The sequence below is a fragment of the Eumetopias jubatus genome, unplaced genomic scaffold (assembly GCF_037043125.1).
Source record: "Eumetopias jubatus isolate StellerSeaLion01/CBP00866 unplaced genomic scaffold, mEumJub1_p1.0 scaffold_17, whole genome shotgun sequence".
Classification (NCBI taxonomy): Eukaryota; Metazoa; Chordata; class Mammalia; order Carnivora; family Otariidae; genus Eumetopias; species Eumetopias jubatus.
The window spans coordinates 85,318,036-85,337,382 of NW_028274823.1; the positions used below are offsets into that span (position 1 = coordinate 85,318,036).

Sequence of the window (19,347 nt, forward strand, 5' to 3'; positions counted from 1 at the left end):
CACATTTATTATATGACAGCGTGGCTATAATGAATGTGGCAGAATAAATGTAAATTTATATCAAGAAAATAGAACCTTAAGATTTCAATCATTTTCTTTATTTTACTCAGTTCATTTTTACTTTTGACTTCCATTTCTACAGTGAGCATTAAACACAGTATATTTTGACTTAATGATGGTGAGAATGTAATTAATTACTACAGAAGGTAATTTCAGGTCTGTATGAAAGATGTTCCAAACTTGCACACAGGGGTAATTTCAATGAGCCTATAATGGACCAAAATAATTAAGTTCTTAATATCAGGGGATATCACGATTTAGTAATTTTTCTTATATACATAATTATCAAGAAATTACTTATTCAGACCCCGATAATTTTCTTCGTAATAACGGCAATCGCATTATATCAGGGAATTCTAAACCTATTATTACCATCACAGGCAAACATTAAGTAATTTGTTTTCAAGTATACAATGATTCTTCTCCCTGATGTGGTTCCCAAAATCCCTTTTCCCAATGTCTTCGAAAGAAACTAATCTGATTTATTTTGTAACTGTAATTCACCAAACCTCCCAAGTATGATTTAGCATTAGGGATCACTGCAAAGTGGTTTGTATTGTTTTTCTACAGTCATAATGGCTTTTGTAGTGGATCTCATTGAATGCTAAGGTATCCTTAAAAGACATTAGGAAAGTCAAACTCTCCATGTGACCACTGAGAAGACATGCACTTTTCTTTCTTCCTCTCCCCTCCCCACTATCTGACACCTGCAGTAGCTACCAGGTGTTGACAATAGAGTGAGTCAACATCTCACGGACAAGTTCCTTGTGCCGATGTCACTGACCTAATATAACATAAAATGTGCATACCGTTCAGTTTCTACTGATGTGGTATCAACATAACCACTCAAGATCCTAAGAAGTATTTGCTTCAGGCTAATTTAACTCTAAGTCTTTTGGGAAATATGTTTTTCAAAGGTAAACATAACTCAATACCCTCAAGACATCAAGTAACAAGTAACGCGTTCCTTGTAAAATTTCTTCATGGAGATACATTGTGGAAATCTCAGAAAACAACAGTGGGCACACAGGCAACTTTCCTCAAAAAAAGGAACTCATAAACCCAAAGGAACTTGAAAATAGGGATTACACCAAAGGAGAGCTAGTGACTAGTGGCCCTGTCCCTTCTGCCTTAACACCCTCCTTTTTTCTTAGGAAAGGAAATCTTGGCACTGTCTTTAAGCCTATCAGACTCTACAGGTTCTGACTCAGGTTTACCTCTCCAGACTCCCGGCAAAGTTACCTCCTTTTGGTTTTTGAAAATTATTTTTCTTCCTCCAACTTTAGGGTCTCATTCTGCCACGTCACTTTGCATTGGAAACACCTCTTTTCCTTTCAGATCTCAGCTTTCCATCACTTTTTCCAGCAACCTCCCTGACTTTCCAGACAAAAGCAAGCTCCCTTTTGTCTAATTTCAGAGCACCCTAAAGATTTATTTCCTAGAGTTTTTTATGGTTTGTCATTTCTACTTAACTTGATTTCCAGCTCTTCAGGTTGGAAATTCCAAGGTGAAGAAACATGACAACGTTAGTCCTTAATACTTCATGCAATACCCTTAATTAATACCGGATGAACACACATGAAATAAATATTGGGGGATTTTTATTTTGCTTTGAACCTAAGGGTAGAGATTTAAGTTAAATATAACCCACAGCTTATGAAACATTGCCATCGGTGGATCAAGGCATATTTACTTCTCATTTCTTTATGTCCTTTTAACCTCACACCTCACTCCTACCTCTTCTTCCAAGGCAACCATTTAAGTGAATTTAAGGAATATCTTTTAACTGGACTGTTGTGGTACATTGCACAACTGTTCAGTAAATGTCTACTCCTTCTTCCTCCACTTCTGGCCTCATCGATTCTGGGCGTGGTTGTGGGACTTGCTTTGGTCAACGGACGGTGAAAGACCAGAACATACAACTGGACATGTGACCGTGTGGTTAGGCAAGTTCTCTCGTGGTGCTGTCCTTCCCTGTGCACAGAGCAGGCTAGTTTAAGCATGGGTCCCTGAAGGAAGAGGCATGTGGACCAGGCTTGAGGCTAACCTTCAGCCTGAAAGCAAGGTCAGCCAACCCCTAGCTGCCTCAAACATCTACTGATAGGAATATACACCTTTGTTATAATGAACTAGTGGTATTACGGTATTGTTTACTGTGCAGCATTTTGGGAGGAAAACCTAACGGTTGCATATTGCATGCATTTTTGCTTTTTAAAAAAATTTTATGTAATGGTATTATTTTCTCTTTCTTACTAGGTTCACTGAATTTTAGGTCATTGCGTTTCATTCTTATTGCTATGTGCTCATAAAATCCTGCTGTGCTAGAATTTCTCAGGATATTTCACCCTTAATAATGATCATGGCTGTGTGGGAATCTCCCTGACGTGCTAGTCCCCAGTATGGCTGATAATATTCCTGGCATGGAGATTAACCTGAATGCTTTGGGATTCTCTGACTCTGCAGTAAGGACAGCTTCGAGCTGGGGACAGAATGGGGGTGAAAGGCCCTACATTATCACGCTGGGGGTAAGAGCCAGGTTGAAGCCACACAAACTGTCGCATGCAGTTGTACCGTTGGTCTGGTAAACCAGAAACCCGAGTACAGAACACTCAGCTCTGGTTCTTCTATTGCAAACACACCCTGAGAAGAGATGAAGCTGGAAAAGTGGTCACAGTGACAGGTCAGAGGCCCAGCTCTTTCTCCACTGCCCCACATCTCACATCACCCCCCCAACCCATGCTCAACTGACTAGACCTCTGACCTTTATAGGCTCTCCCAAAACACAGACAAAAAGAAAAGAGAGAAGGTAACAGAATACAAACAATAAATATAGAAGACAAATATCAGAGACTCAAGGCCTGGAAAAGACCAGAGTAAATGTAAAAACAATGATAGAGAATATTTACTGAATATTTAGTATACGGTAGGCATTAGTTGTTCCGCAAAAATGTTATCATCTAATCTTCATACCGATCTGAAAAAGTACTATTTTTTTAATTGTGATAAGAACACTCAATATGAGATCTACTTTTTAAGTATATATATTTTTGAAGATTTTATTTATTTATTTGACAGAGAGAGAGACACAGCAAGAGAGGGAACACAAGCAGGGGGAGTGGGAGAGGGAGAAGCAGACTCCGCACTGAGCAGGGAGCCCGATGCGGGACTCGATCCCAGGACCCTGAGATCATAACCTGAGCCGAAGACAGATGCTTAACGACTGAGTGACCGAGGTGCCCCTAAACATATTTTTAAGTGCACAATGCAGTGTTGTTAACTATCGGTTAAATGTTGTATGGCAGACCTCTAGAACAACAACAACAAAAGCAAAAACAATCTGGTTAAAAATGGGCAAAGAACTTGAATAGAGATTTTGCTAAAGAAGACATCCAGATGACTAAAAGACACTCAAAAAGATGCTCAGCATCACTGATCATCAGGTAGATGCAAGTCAAAACTACACTGAGATATCACCTCACACCAGCTAGGATGGCTATTATCTAGAAAATCCAGGAGATAACAAATGTTAGCAGGAATGTGGAGAAATTGGAACTCTTGTACACTGTTGATAGGAATGTAAAAAGTGCAGCCACTATGGAAAACAGTATGGAGCTCCGTCAAAAATTTAAAATAGAGCTGCCCTACAACCCAGCCATCCTACTTCTAGGTATACATCCAGGATTATTTTTTTATTGAAATCAGGATCTGAAAGTGATACTTGTACTCCCATGTTCACTGGAGCATTATTAACAATGGCTTAGATGAGGAAAGAACCTAAATGTCCATCAGTGGACGAGTGGAGATATGTGTGTGTGTGTGTGTGTATATATATATATATATATATATATAAAATGGAATATTATCCAGCCCTAAAAAATGATACAATCCTGCCATTTGTGACAATATGGATGAACCTTGAGGATATTATGCTATGTTGAAATAAACATCATTAGTTTTTGATGTAGTGTTCCATGATTTAAACCAGGAAGAGAAGCATAAATACTGCATGATTCTACTTATATGAAGTATCTAAGTAGTCAAACTGATAGAAGTAAATAATAGAACTGTGGTTGCTCAGCGAAAGGACAATGTGCAGCTGCTATTCACAGGGTATAAAGTTCAATTATGTTGTTTCGTCTTCCTTTTACAAATGTGAGAACTCCAGGGACAGAGTCACAGTGGATTGCTCATGGCTGGTCAGTAGGGGCTTTAGGAGGTGAGACCATCCTAAAAGACTTTGGAGCCCTTATACTATTTAAAATTATCCTGGCGTGATGAACTCTATGAGTTTGCAGGTTGACAGGGGCCATCATATACCAGACACAATTAATACAGACAAAATAATTTCTCAATATATACTGGTGAAACATTTAATTTTAAGAATAGAGAACCTCACAAGCAGAAGCAAAAAAAAAAAAAAAAAAAAAAAAAAAACCTAAAAATTAAGACAGTTAATATAGCCTCACCAGAAAACAGAGGTACCTGGGTGGCTCAGTAGTTTGAGCGATCAGCTCTTGGTTTGGGCTCAGGTCATGATCTCAGGGTCGTGAGATTGAGCCCCCGGGCAGCTCCACATTCAGCCAGGTGTCTGCTTGAGTCTCTCTCTCTCTCCCCCTCTGCCTCTCCTTCTGCCTCCTAAAAAATCCTCTACCTTTCAATTTCCTTCTCTTCATTGAACACTTCTTTTGCTATGAACCACATGCCTAGCAGATTTCTCTTCTGCCCCTCAGCCCCCGGCCCATCCTCAAGAGGGCATAACCTGAGACTTTATTTCCCAGGTTTTAGCTTATCTGATTATGTCCTCTTTATTGGAGAATGTATTTATTACTCTCATAGCATCAACTTCAATCCAGGTGGCTACATTCTGCATTTGTTTCTTGCGTTCTTACTCCCATATTTTCTGCCAGACCCATCCCTGGCCCTCTTAATGGAGCCAGGTGCCCCTGGCATCAGATGGAAATAGTCATGGCCACTGAGCATGTGCCCCATCCTCTCTGTGGTGTTGCTGACCCAAGAAAAGGATTCACGGTCCCCTCCTGTCATCTGCCTCCAGCCTCCTCTCAGCACTAGGTGTTATGCACCCCCTTGTTGGGTGAACCTATAGTCCTGGGTGGGAGTGAAGCTTCTGCCAGTCCCGGCACTAGGGTCCTGCCCAGATCTGGGAGGATGGCGTAGCCTTCTGTAGGTGGTGGCATGTACGTGTTCTGAACTCATTTAAAATGGACTCTGTCCTACTTTGATCTCATTATTTTCTCCTTAGGAGAGCTTTGTTCTCCATCTACCTTATTTCTACCAACTAATACCACCAATGTCTTCATCAGTTGAGCCAGAAGCCTGTGATTCATGTTTGATTTTGCTTTTATTTCATCTGTATCTTCAGCTTCCTGCCCAGTCACTATTAATTCTTCCATTTCAATGACTTTATGTATTTCTGCTTTTTCCATTTCCTTTGTTCATCCTGTTTTGTTTTGTTTTTTTTTTTTTAATGATTAAATGAAGCAAAGCTGCTAACTAATCTCCTGGCTTTCATTCATTATTTCATCCAATAAAGACTGCACCTCAGAGACAAGTCATTGTTCTACTACATAGCTCTTATTTTTGTCACTGCTTTTTGTAAATCTTGAGTAAGCTTCCATTTTTCTATATGATAAAATGGGTTTCACAAAACCATATTTGCCAGAGTTCCTGTCTACAAATGAGTCTCTAAGACAGCCCTGATGTTTTGGGGGCTTTTCTTTTAAGCAGCTAACATTTATTTAATCAGCCATATTCCAATCATGTCACACAAATTCATGCCCAGAAGAGGGATATTTTTGACTCGGCAGTCTTTGAATACATTTCCTTTGGCTGTTTCTTCTACCCTCACTTAAATGAATCCCCTATATTATTTTCAGAGTTGAATTCCTATCTAGAGTAGATTCAGACGTCACCGGCACACATTTGTTCCCCCATTCTCTACAGAGCTCATTTCTTGGCATCTTTAATACCCACTCCCGTGGTTTGATCTCTGTCTGTCTTGCCATTTTCTTAATTGTTAAGTCCACGATAAATGCTTTGTGACTGATTTATTCATTAAATATTATGAGGTATCTGTGTTGTGTCAGGCACATATTGGATTATAGGTCTACGGTCTTCATATGGTCGTTGTTTAAGGATGGAGAAGAATGGTGCAGTAGGGGCTGTAAGACCAAGGATTACCAGTGGCTTGGCTCTGGGGGTGGTAAAGCCAAGAATTCAGATCACGAGAAGCCAAGACTCTCTTTAAGAGGGTCTCTTCCCATTTCCTCTGGCAAGCACCTCCCAATAAAGCACATGACTTAAGCCTAAGGGAGGCTTCTAGAGGAGCCCCAGAGAAGGCCTGCTATATTTCACTCAATTGCCTTGGAACACTTCTGTTGATGTGTACTGGGATCCTAACCCCATGAGGCTCATTTTTTAAAAAAACAAACAAACAAAAAACTGGGTAAGTCACTGCTATATCACTGGGTGACACTTTTGTAAAGGCTAAAAACAAACAAACAAACAAAAACCTGGGTAAGTCACTGCTATATCATTGGGTGACACTTTTGTAAAGGCTAAAAACAAACAAACAAACAAAAAACCCTAAACTTCACAGAGGCTACCGTTTATAACACAGGAAAAATGCCCCTTTAGTCCTAGTAAGATGGCGGGTTTTTAATTAGAAGAGCAATATTTACTTCTGAAAAACACTTCAATCTAATATTGATCTCAAGTAATGCTAACAATGTAATTGTTCCTAAGAGGAATCAATAAGCCACAAAAAGAAAATGACACAGATTCTTAAAACATTAGATAAGCCTTTTCTAGACATTAATCATGTATAAACTTTCTCACAAAACCTTCCCTTTTCTACTCATTTACACTCTCAAATCTAATTATAGCTCATTGTCATTTTAAAGATCAAGTCCCAACTGTCTCACTGTGTGCTTTCTTTCTAATTAAGTATTTGAGACCAGAGGGACGCAGGTTGGGGCTACATCAACTCAATTTTCACAAGCTGACATGCATCGCAAAAACAGTTTTTGATAACCAGTCCCTGACAGCTTTGATGTGAAGGAGAAAAACAACAACACACTGAGCTGTGTGCACTCCCCCGTATGCTCCAAGGTCAGCGAACGTGGTTTGTAGGCTCTGAGCTCCGACAGCAAAGTTTTTGCTACCTTGCTAGCAATAATCTAAATCAGTACAGCATAACCCCACAAGCCGTTTGTGGTGGGTGATGAAAATCAGATCTGTAGAGACGTCAGTGGAAAAGAACGCAGAACACCCATGTTATATGGAGACAAAAATACAATCTCAAACTCCTGGCCCTGAATAGTTTGAACTCTTGCCCACAAAGCAAGCAGGTGGCAAATCATGGATGCAGACAATTAATTGCTTTTCTTCTACTGTTCTACCTCTGCTACTAGATTGCAACAGAGTGACTAACTGGAGGGTTAATTACTCTGACGAGATCACCATCATTACTTAGCATTATTTGGTGATGTCACGTCAGTTTAATAAAATACCCAGTATGCGTCATAGGAAAGAAAACCTGACCACCTTTTTTGCTCTCTTAGAGACCAACGAAACTTGAATGATTGAGAAGGATGTTAAAGCCACTTGTGAAAACACTTTAGAAATAATTCTTCAGGCAACTTGTCTAAACTCTGAGTGGCTAGTATAGCTCTCAAAATCTCAGCAGAGGCAAAAAGTACCACATACTGGTAATTACTGGCCTTTTATAACAATTGTTTCTGTAAAAAAATACAGTGAGAATACTCAACTGATCTCTTTAATGGAGCATATGTATTTCATAAATGAATATCAAAATCTGAAAAAAGAAGTCTTCGATGTCAACAATACACTAATATATGCAAATGAGAATGTCACAATTGCTAATATTGAACATGTTCCAATGACTACTTAACTTTAAACAGTAATCCTATAAATTCCTAAAATGCATTAAGTGGAAAGAATAATATAACGTTGGGGAAAAGTATCCTCCGTGGGTTTCTCATACTTTCTTGGAAAGGAGCAAAATGTAAACTTCATTTATTTATGCCAACTTTTCTGCGTCCACATGCTCACAAGGGGTACTGTTCTGTCAGGCACCGGCCCTGCCCACGAAGAGAACTCTTGGATCTCGGGGTTTGGCCTGCAGCTTCTGGAAGAATACAATATGCAAATGGAAATTACACTTGCAGTTTTGTTTTGTGTAACTTTGGAGTGAGAGGTCTCTGGTGAGCAGAAAGAAAAGGTTGGCAATTTTTAATATCCAAAATAATCAGTCATTCCCTATTCACATCTCTGGTAAACTACATAATGTCAATGCTGTCACAAAAGCAAGGCAGAAAATAAAGTCCAAACAACTTTAATTCACTGGGGAAAAGAGAAAAAGTCCCTGGGAGGTTTTTTTTTCCCCTCCCTCTAGAGCACTTTAGTTTTGCACAACATGCATTTTATAATTCTTCATTTATATTCAGCAACAGTGTTCTCTTTGGCTTTAAGACCTTACCCAGGTTCTCCATCTGATAACTTCAAAGGATTTTGTTTTTGCTATTTTCTAGGTTAAAAGTGGGTGGTTCTCCCTTTATTCAGAGGAAACACAATGCCTTGAAAACAAGGCGGCCAGCCTCTTGAGGTGAAAATTATTACTGCTGAGTTGTGGCCATGCCCAGGCTAGGAGGGCACAGAAGCTGGGTTCCATCTTGCACACGCATTCACCCGCTCTATCTGCACAGCCCTTGAATGGCCAAACTAGAGATGCACAAGTTTTCCCAACATCCCAAATCACTAAATTTCTGAATAGCTGGCATACTTTGTCAGTTCTGGAGAGTATAGAAATCACTGCTAATTTATTCCTTTATTCAATTATTTAACATATGTTTCCTAACAGACCACAAAGCCTCAAGCATAGCTTTGGATGTGGACATGCAAACTGGAGTTAAGGTTTGATTCCTGTTCTCAAGGACTTTCCCTTCTAGTTTGGACAAGAGACCATTAAATACACAAAGTGTTTCCATACATACTTACACACGGGAGCCCTGAATCGTATCTTCTAATGACGAAATGTTTATAATAGCAACAAAGTAGAAAATACTCTGCAAGCTCATCCAAAAAATATGTATTCTGGATTTATGGCACAGACATAAAGTAATAAAAGTAAAAATCAATCATAATACTTCTGAAAGTTGTGTAATGTGAAATTCATATTCTGAAAATTTTCATGGAATCAAGCTTTTATTTCTGATTGCTGTAGGCGTAGCCCACATGCTAATTGAAGGGATCCAGCTCGCCAGCAATCATTGGAAAACTCAGTGCTGAATACTGGTTATGCAGAAGGTTGCTGGTGTGTCAAGGATCAGCACTGAGTCTGATAACCTGTCAGAAAGGCTAAAATCAGTAACACAAAAAACACCAGGTGTTGGCGAGGACGCAGAGAAAGGGGAACCCCCTCACACTGTTGGTCGGAATGCAAACTGGTGCAGCCACTGAGGAAAACAGTATGGAGGCTCCTCAAAGAGTTAAAAACAGAGCTACCCTACAATCTGGCAATCACACTACTGGGTATTTACTCAAAAAATACAAAAACATTAATTCAGAAGGATACATGCACCCCTATGTTTATAGCCACATTATTTATAATAGCCAAATTATAGAAGTGTCCCAAAATCCATCAATCAATGAATGGATAAAGAACATATGGTATATATACACAATGGAATATTATTCAGCCATAAAAAAGAATGAGATCTTGCCATCTGCAACAACATGGATGGAGCTAGAGAGTACAGTGCTAAGCAAAAGAAGTCAGTCAAAGAAAGACAAATGCCGTACAATTTCGCTCATATGTGGGATTTAAGAAACAAAAGAAATAAGCAAAGGAAAGAGAGAGAGAGAAACCAAGAAACAGACTCAACGCTAGAGAACACACTGATGGTCACCAGAGGGGAGGTGGGTGGGGGTTGGGGGAAACAGGTGCTGGGGATGAAGGAGTGCACCTGTTGTGATGAGCACGGGGTGTTGTATGGAAGCACTGAATCACTATATTGTACACCTGACACTAATATTACACTGTATGTTAACCAACTGGAACTAAAATAAAAAACTTAATAAAAAAACTGAGTCTGACAAAATACATATTCACTAACTAAAATATGTATGCTTAGTATTTCAGTTGAATGATGAGCATCTGCCTTTCGTCTACTGAAAATTCAGCATTAGATGTTAAATGTGAAAAACTACTGCTGGGGATGCAAACCTAGGAACTTCTTAACAGAAATATGGAATTTGAACCTGGTAAGTTTTCATAAAAGCGCTTCAGGGTGAAAAAACAGGGCTCCTATCTAGATAATTTAGATAAGTAGTAGCATTTCTTTATGGAAAAGATGAAAGACCGAGACAACTTCTCTCACATTGGTGGGGTGATCTGAAAGTCAAACCAGGGCCCACAGTGGTGGGCGCTAGAAGGAAAGTGAAGATTTTGCCATCCATACTAACATTTTGGGGTATGTCGCACATAGGTGATAAGCATACCTACATGTAATCTGTCATCATTAACACCATTAATCTTTACACTAACTTCAATTCTGTGCTAATATAAATTTCTTAGAAATTGGAATATGTGGGGGTGCCTGGGTGGCTCATTTGGTTACGCTTCTGACTCTTGATTGAGGCTCATGTCATGATGTCAGGGTCAGAGTCGTGGGATCAGATCGAGCCCTCTGTTGGGCTCCCCAGCTCAGCAGGGGTGGGGAGTCTGCTTCTCTCTCTCTGTCCCTGCCCCCACTCACACACACACACACACACACACACACACTCTCTCTCTCAAATAAATAAATCTTTAAAAAAGGAAAGAAATATGAGTATTTTAAGGTGCTGTGCTTGTTTATGCTCATTCAGTAGAGTGTGTTATAATTTCTCTGTGCAGTTCTGTTTTTCCTACACGATTCTCAGGTCTATAGAGCAAAAACTGGTTAGCAAAATAATCAGTACAGACTTGGTGTTCAAAACACATGCCTTGAATAGAACTACTTTGAAGCAGATAAAGCACCAATGTCATATTCGTCACCTTGACTGGTGGGTCCAAATCTACAAAATTTTGCCTATCACATTTCCCAAAATGCAGTAAATCAGTTTCAAAGACATTTTAACACACTCGAGAAAAGGAGCTTCTGAGTGAAAGGTTACTACTTTCATGTTAACATTATTATTTTTCAAGACCTTATAGTCACAAAAGACTTTACATGGCCTATCACAGTTGAAGGTGAAAAATGTTCTGATGGCCATTCACCTTTTATTAAATAAACGGCATTACACAAATATTATTTATATTAACAATATGAAACAGAACTCCTAGATCGCTTATAAAATTTGTGTCTTTCTATTTTCTTGTTCTTCTAAAATGGCTTATTTAATATTTCTTTTATTTTTGTAGAGTAAATCAGCCACTGACTAATGGTGGGAGCTCACTCAAAAGTAAAAAATTTAAATCTTCATCATTCGGCCATTAAGAGAATAATATTTATAAAGCACCCAAATGATTTATACAGTGCATTTTACATAGGTACAATTATTTCTATATGTTACTTCTCATTCAGTAATGTAATAGCATTTAGGAAAATTTACCTCACTTCTGCTGTAATAATGTTTTCACTGAAAATCTTCTATTTTGGAAGGCCATCTGGGATATCTCAAAAGAGGTAAAATTTTGGATAATAAAGCCTGCATTGAATATGTTCTAAACACGGGGCGCCTGGGTGGCTCAGTCATTAAGCGTCTGCCCTCAGCTCAAGTCCTGATCCCAGGGTCCTGGAATCGAGCCCCGCATCGGGCTCCCTGCTCAGCGGGAAGCCTGCTTCTCCCTCTGCCACTCCCCCTGCTTGTGTTCCCTCTCTCGCTGCGTCTCTCTCTGTTAAATAAATAAATAAAATCTTTAAAAAATATGTTCTAAACAGAGTATTAATATTTCAGCTTACCAAAATTAACACATTCAACGTAAGTATTAATGTCATCTGTTGATCTAGAGTTTGCTAACAAAATAGTCATATATGAATAAAATGGAAAACGCATAAGGATAAAACCTAACCCAACTCAACTAAGCTTACACTATCCTAAATAAAGAACCCAAATGATACTGACTCTAAATGCAGACAACTCTTTCCACATCTATTTAATATTCGTGTGGATAAACTGGTGAAGAGCAACTTCTGAATTCCAGCAGCATAGAAAGCATCTGCTTAACCGTGTTCAATAATAATCATGTGAAGTGTGCATGTCCTGGTGGGCACTACAAGTGAACACACATGAAATGCCTGGCGGAGGACAGAGTGCCCTCAGATAGTCGAATGTGCTGCCTGGGAAGTGTGTCCTGTGTGTGTGCAAGGTTCTCTTCGCTAAACTTCCGAGTATCCATCTATGTCCTTTACTTACAGGGGGGTCTGCATCTTCGGCATAAACGGTTGTGATGGGTGTGCCCTTCACGGCATCCGGAGCCACCATTCCCTTGTAGATCCGTTTACTAAATACGGGCGGATAATCATTCATATCCTGGAAAACACAATTAAGAGTTTAGAGCTTCCCATGATGGCGGGTTGGGGACACAGTTAGGAGACTGGCTCCATCTCTTTCTATCACGCAACCCATTTGCCACTGTCAACCTTCCAGCTTCTCCGTCCCATTATTCTCACTGCAGAGTGGCGCCCTGGGGGAAGCTGGAAGAGTTCCTATACAATATTCATGTGCGGAACTGCAACTGGAGGCCATTCCACTTGAACAAACGGTCTGAAATTATGTCTTCTGGAGATGGGAGGGGTGCTCGAAATTTTCCCAGAAGATACTTCCAGTGGTATGAGGTGGTTTTGAATTTTGAAAACAGGGACGGGCAACTTATATAAAAAGTGCCATTCTATGAGACAGGTGTTAGGATGGTGGCTTCTTTGTTATGTTGCTGTTCTTTTTCAAATAAAGCTTTTAATGTTTCTGTTGCAATTGAAAATTCTTGATATACATAGCATAATGGGATGATTAGCACATTTCAAATGCAAACTATGAAACAGCCTTTGAAGCCATCTTGCAGTTTTACAAACGTAAAATGATTAAAGAATGTTTTCCCTATAGTACACCACAAGAATGACACCTAGAATTAGATGTTCCCAGAGACAGAAAACAATGGTGATTTACTGCAGGAGGTTTTCAAGTTAATTTGTAGGCATCTTTTTTATTTTTACAACTCAGTGATAGAAGTGCATTGTTATTCATGTAGTATCACTCACTAAACACATATTTATTGAGTTCCTCCCACTTCTACTACTCAGTGCTAGGCACTGGGGCTACTGCAGTTACTCAGGAAAATGATGGCCTGACTTCATGCCACTTACCTGCTATTTGACAGGTAAAGATGCTGATTCTGCAGATAGTAGTGACTTTGCCTAAAGTAATCTACTTATTTGGCAGAGCCAAATTAACAAATCTGGTCCCTTGAGAGCAAGACCATTTTTTCCCCCAACCATTTTATGTTTCATAGAGAAATGCATATCATTTTTTCCTCAAAAATAATGCTTATTAACATGGATGATCTATATTTCTTAAATTTACTTATTTTAAAATAATTACTACACCCTGCATTGTTGTGGGTACTTAGGGTTAGACATATTTGAGCCTAAAGCTGAATTTGTTAATTATCTTACTCCTCAGGTCATCTTTTTCTCACTTGCTATTAAAAACAAAAGAAGAAAATTATTCTACTTAGTCTTTAATATCTGTTCTGATACAACAACTTCCCTGTACAATGCAAATTGGAAACCCACTAATTAACTGATTATAAACACCTCTTTTTGCAAAGAGGTCAGGATAATTTTGTCACAATCAAAAAGCACTTGCTTTTATGTTCACAATAGAGTTGACTTCTGAGTTGTAAATATGAGAAAATCTGCAGAGTTCAATGAAAAATAAGAGATCTTTAACTGTAAGCAAAACTAAAAACTAAAAAATACCATTTCCTGTGTTTTGACATACAGTCTTCATAACCTTCCATGAACAACAACAACAAAAAGCTTCCTTTATAATTATGACCTTTAGAATCTGAACAAGAACCTGAAAGCACCGTTCTTGATAATGAGGGTGGTGAAGGGTATTGATCTTGAAGTTCCAGGCAGGGGGTAAATATATAAAACATTTGCATGCACACTTTCTCCTGCTCTTTTCAAGAGCGCCAATTAATTTAATGAGTGAATCTTGTAAGTAAAGGGGTAGAAATTCTTTTGCACCCCTAAGTTGTCACTTCTGAAGGTCAGAAAAGGAGCCCAACAATGTAATTTTTCTGTACATCCGTTCTCAAGGTCACATAAACTCAATATGTTCCTATAAATTTTCTTCTTCTTTTTTTTTTTTTCCATCTCAAAGGATACTTAACAACCTTAATAGTACAAGATACTATTAGATAATTTGATTCTTCAGGAGATAAAAGGCATATAATTTTCTAGTTGTCATATAGTTGCTAATAGTACTGAGTACAGTGCTCCCTGCCTTTATTTTTTGCGGCCAAGTATTCACTAGATTCACCTTCTAACTGCATGTGCGGTGGATGTTTTTTATAATCTGGCTTCACAGACTGATTAGCCACAAAAGTAAGTAATAACTGAAGGCTCACAGGACTGTTTCTTCTCCTCCTTTCCTTTACTTGCCACTGGCAGGACCAGGAATAAATCAACACAGCTACTGTGGCAGTCTTCTCTCTATAGTGCATTGTACACATTTTGGGGTTACAATCTTTTATCACAGCTAAGAAGTTCTTGCACAATGCATGATTTCAGATGAGAACATTTATTGAAACGCGATGCCAACAAGCATAATCAACAGCTCATTATATTTATGCTCCAGGGATGTCTGAAGAAAAATGGACATAAATCCGCTTTTGTGTAAATGCCCTGGTATGCAGCAAATGAAGGAGCAGTTGCACCCTTCCAAACAGGCTCTTTTCTGTTGCCCATTTTCCACTAGAGGGTAGTATTGGCAAAAAGAAGCATATCTTTTCCTGTCTTCTGGTTAACAATTTTATCATGAAGACCCATAATAGTTTGCCTTCTGGGGTTAGAATTTTTGTTGGTCTGAACAAAAATTACTGTTCATGTTTCTAAAGGGTATTCTGGATGTTAGCATGGTTCTCGTCTAGAACAACACTATGCTCTTCTCAGAAAAAACATGTACTAGCCAATTTATCATTTGTTTCCATATCTCAAGCAAAATAAAACTGTACCTGAAGGGACAGGGAGCAAGGCATGGATTTAAGGAAACTTTGTGAATGAGCATCCCAGGGAAACGGGAATTTGCTGGGGATGCTGCAAATTAATGGCAGGTTTCCACAAAAAGTAGAGAAAGAGATGATAAGAATTTTGATGTTCTGGAACCAGGGCTAAGAACGGTTCTTGGTTAAGAGACATTTTCCAGAGAGAAGAGTACTAGAGGTTGATGCTGTGATCACCTCTTTAAATACAGTGAACGCCGGCGCTCATCCTCAGCTCTCACACGTTTGGCCAGGGACACGGATGGGGCGCTGGTGGCTCGGGGGGCTCCCGCTGCTTAGCGCTGTCCATCCTCCAAAATGCCCTGAGGCTTCAGAAGCCAATGCCCATCTTTCTTGGCGTGGGACGCAGTTGACTTCTCTGCCCGTTCCCAGGTCTGCTTTCCCCTGCCAGACACCTTCCGTGTGCCATCCCAGCCGCTGTTTCTCCTGCTACTGTCTTCTGCTGTGTGTTCCCTCCTGCAATTTCTCCTTCTCTTGTCTTGTCTTGTCTTGTCTTGTCTGACTTCACTTCCTTCTCTCCCCTTCCCCTCTGCCGCCAAACAAACTTTTTTCTGTTTTGCATGGGGTTCTCCTAAACAAAAATCATAAACTTACTCAACTTTTCCTTTCTTATCTTTTCTTTTTTTTTTTTTTTTTTTTTTTTGCATCAAAACCTGCACTGGAAGCTTCTCTCTTAGAGGCGTGAGTTTGTTTTGGTTTTGGTTTGATTTCTGAGGATGTAGTTATTCTGGGTTTTTGAGGGGCTGCATATGCCCGATGCAGAGGTAATCAAAGCCCCGCTTGGCCACACCAGCAAAATGTACACAGTGGCGTTCAGTATCACAAATACTGATGGAGCTCCCCCTGGGCATCAGGCAGGACGTTAGATGGTGGGGGTGTTGTTACCACCAAGAGAGGCACAGTGCCTGCTGGTACTGAGCTGACAGGTAGGAGTAGAAAGCAAAAATTAAATACATAATGTTGAGTGTGATGAATTTTATGAAAGAAGTACAAGGATGCAATGAGAGCGCATAGCAAGGAGTTTAACTAGATTTCACACAGGACACATCTCTGTTACTTTAGCAACTGCTCCATCACTCATGCCCTCTGGCAGGTGGGACCGTCCTTCAGTGAGGTTGACGGTGGCAGGAACAGCAAAACACTGGGCGAGGTTGACTAAACCACAGCTTTAACACATAATCCCATTCCCATTTGGTTTCCCGGTTTGGGAATGGTAATGTGGGGAGAAGGGAGCTGATGAGCTTTTGGGGTGTTTTCCAAGCCAGGAGGCTACGGGCAATTGAAAGAATATGTGCATGACCTGAGCTAGAATCTTTGAGCAGATTCTGTCTAATTTTCTCCATTGTGCACCAGAATTATGTGTCGTGCTTTATGTTTACTGTGCGTCAGGCATCATGCCAGGGCTGTTAAATTTATCGTCTCAATGAAATATATTAGCTATTTTATTTCTATTTTAATTATAAAGAAACCAAAGCTTAGAGAGGTCAAGTTGCTCATGGTGATCCAGCTATAAAGGGCAGGCCCACGACCACATGCTGGCAAGTCAGAGCCTAGAGGAGGCATTCTGAGGATGTGAGGAGAAAGGGAGCTGGCCAGGTTGTCAGAAGATTATATATCAGATATTATATAAGATGATTTGAGTAGGATGTTCATTAAAAAAATCCACACATAACTTTTTAAAAATCTCTGCTCAAAAGTACTTCACAATTTAAAAATTCTTCCAAGTAGCTATTATACTTTTATCTTGGCAACCTGGTAAGCTTCTAAACATCGCATAGTGCTAATCTATTTCCCTGAAGATAATTTTCATAATTATCTATAAAGCTTGGTTTTTGTTTGTTTTTTGGTTAAAAAAAAAAAGAGACTTGCATCACTTGAATTTGTACATTTAAAACAACAATTGACTCAATATTTAACCCTACAGTTATTTTCACTAAAACCTAAGAAAGTGTTCCCCAAATTTCATTCTTTGAAAAACTAATCCTACTAGAAACTTTATAAACAAAAGGAATCCCATGATTCCCCTATGGAAAATGTGGGAAATCACTTTTTATTTTCTTGAGATTCACAATGTACACCAGCATATTAAGGACTTTTATATGAAGGCATGTAGGGGAGACATCTCTTTATTTCTGTGTGTCCCAGCATTTCCCAAACCCATTTGTCTATGAAATTCTTTGTCTAGGAGACACTCCTTACCATCTCAAGGAGCTTGTGCTCTGTGGAATCTATCCTGAGGGACCCTGAAGAGAGTTCAATATTGAAGGCACACACTATGATTATTTGGAATATTGACTTTGGTGAATTACGGATTTCCAAGAATATATTGCGGATTATGTTGCATTGTGAGTGACCCCAGTCTGTAGCAGCTACAGGAGGCTCTGGGACAGGTACCAGGGATGGTGGTATCCACCATCGACAGGGCTTATCAGCATCTCCCGCCCCCTCTGGGGAGGCAGCTCAGTTTTGGGGACTTCTGGCAAATGGGAGAATGTGACAGTCACTGAGGAGTAAAAGACCGTAATTGTGTACACAAAGTAAGGCACTTTCCTGGGACTTCCAGAAACCAGTGGGTGATATTTGAGGAGCCAGGACAGAGACCCACGGAAATGTGACTTATTATTGCTAACTCTGGGCAGGTACCTTTTTAATTGTTTCCTCTAGTTTGGTTGTGTAGGGGAAATATGTTACATCTTCGTCGTAAAACTCTACAATAGCAGAGTACGCAGATACTTTCAGAAATGATCTGACTCCTCCCCACGGCATGCTCTTCCTGACATATTCACATTCTTTAAACTTGCCAGTGAATACATTAGTCAGAAGACGCCAATAAGAATATGATAATGCAGAAAAGAATAAAGGGGAATATCTGAAGGCTATAGTCCAAAACAAGTATATTCTCCAGGTCACCCAACCCTCTGGGAAAAGTCAACAAGTGGTAAAAAATAATGATCACCCGCTTAGCCTATACTCCCCCTAGCTGGCTCATTGAAATCCTCTTTTATTCCATTTTCTCCCTCCAGAGAAAGGGAAGGAGGATGCTATAAATCTTAAACTGTCCAGTTTCCTCTGACCAAATGAAATCCAAGACTCTGCCAAGACGGTCACCATGGAGCATCAGCAGGGCATCACCGCCTGTCAGGTGTCCGTGGTATGACAAATGCCACCTTCGTACCGGGCATCGGGTTTCTATCTAGAAAAGCTATCCTCATTCTTACATTCTATGGGGATTGGGACACTTGTCTTCCTGCTGGGAAGAAAACACCTCTGAAAGATGGAAACTAGCTCCATCTTCCAAGACTCCCTGAATTTCTCAACAGCCTCGGTCCTCATGGATATTATTTCACTTCTGGTCCTTCTGGCTCTCCTTGCCTCTGCCCACACCTGCACCTGTCAGACAGGCAGGCACAGCGGGGGAGCCGAGTGTCCTCCCTGCATGGAAGGATCTCCCTCATCCTCTCGCAGCACAGTCATACCCCCCGAGGTTACAACAGGCAGAAGGACTTGGGTCATCTGCTTGTCTTAGACAATCCATCACAAGGCTGTCCAGCATCACAGAGCCATTTACATATTTCGACTTTTCTGACTGGTCTTCCGCTGTTGGCTTCTCATAGAAGACAGACGTTTTCTTTCTGTGTATTTTCTACATTATATCACAACTCCGTTTGTAAGGACAGACTTTTCTGTGGATTATATATTTTAAACTGTATAGAATTTTATTTTTATTTTTCAGAGATTTCCTATCATCTAATTTACTATTATATATTCAGTTATTCAGTATATTCAATAATTGTAAAGTGAAGAAGGCCGTGTGTATCAGTGTTCTGGAAAAACGTTGCAACAAAATTACATATTATGTGTTTTGTTCGGGATCACTACAAAAGCACTCTGCAGGTATGTGTGATAAAATTCTACTTTCTTTCTACTGTAGAAATATCGTTCCTTCCAAATGTCACTTCAGTTTTCCCATTCTCCCTCCA

General features: G+C 39.7%; 1 protein-coding gene across 17 annotated transcripts in view; it reads right to left on the minus strand.

Annotated features, from left to right (window-relative positions):
• The window catches only part of PCDH15 (protocadherin related 15), a 781,344-nt gene that overhangs the window by 181,937 nt on the left and 580,060 nt on the right, over positions 1 to 19,347 (minus strand). For all 17 annotated transcript variants that reach the window (XM_088020022.1, XM_088020021.1, XM_088020020.1 and 14 more), the window contains one exon: positions 12,496 to 12,612. In XM_088020022.1, the coding sequence (XP_087876148.1) occupies positions 12,496 to 12,612 (117 nt within the window). The remainder of the gene's footprint in view (positions 1 to 12,495; positions 12,613 to 19,347) is intronic.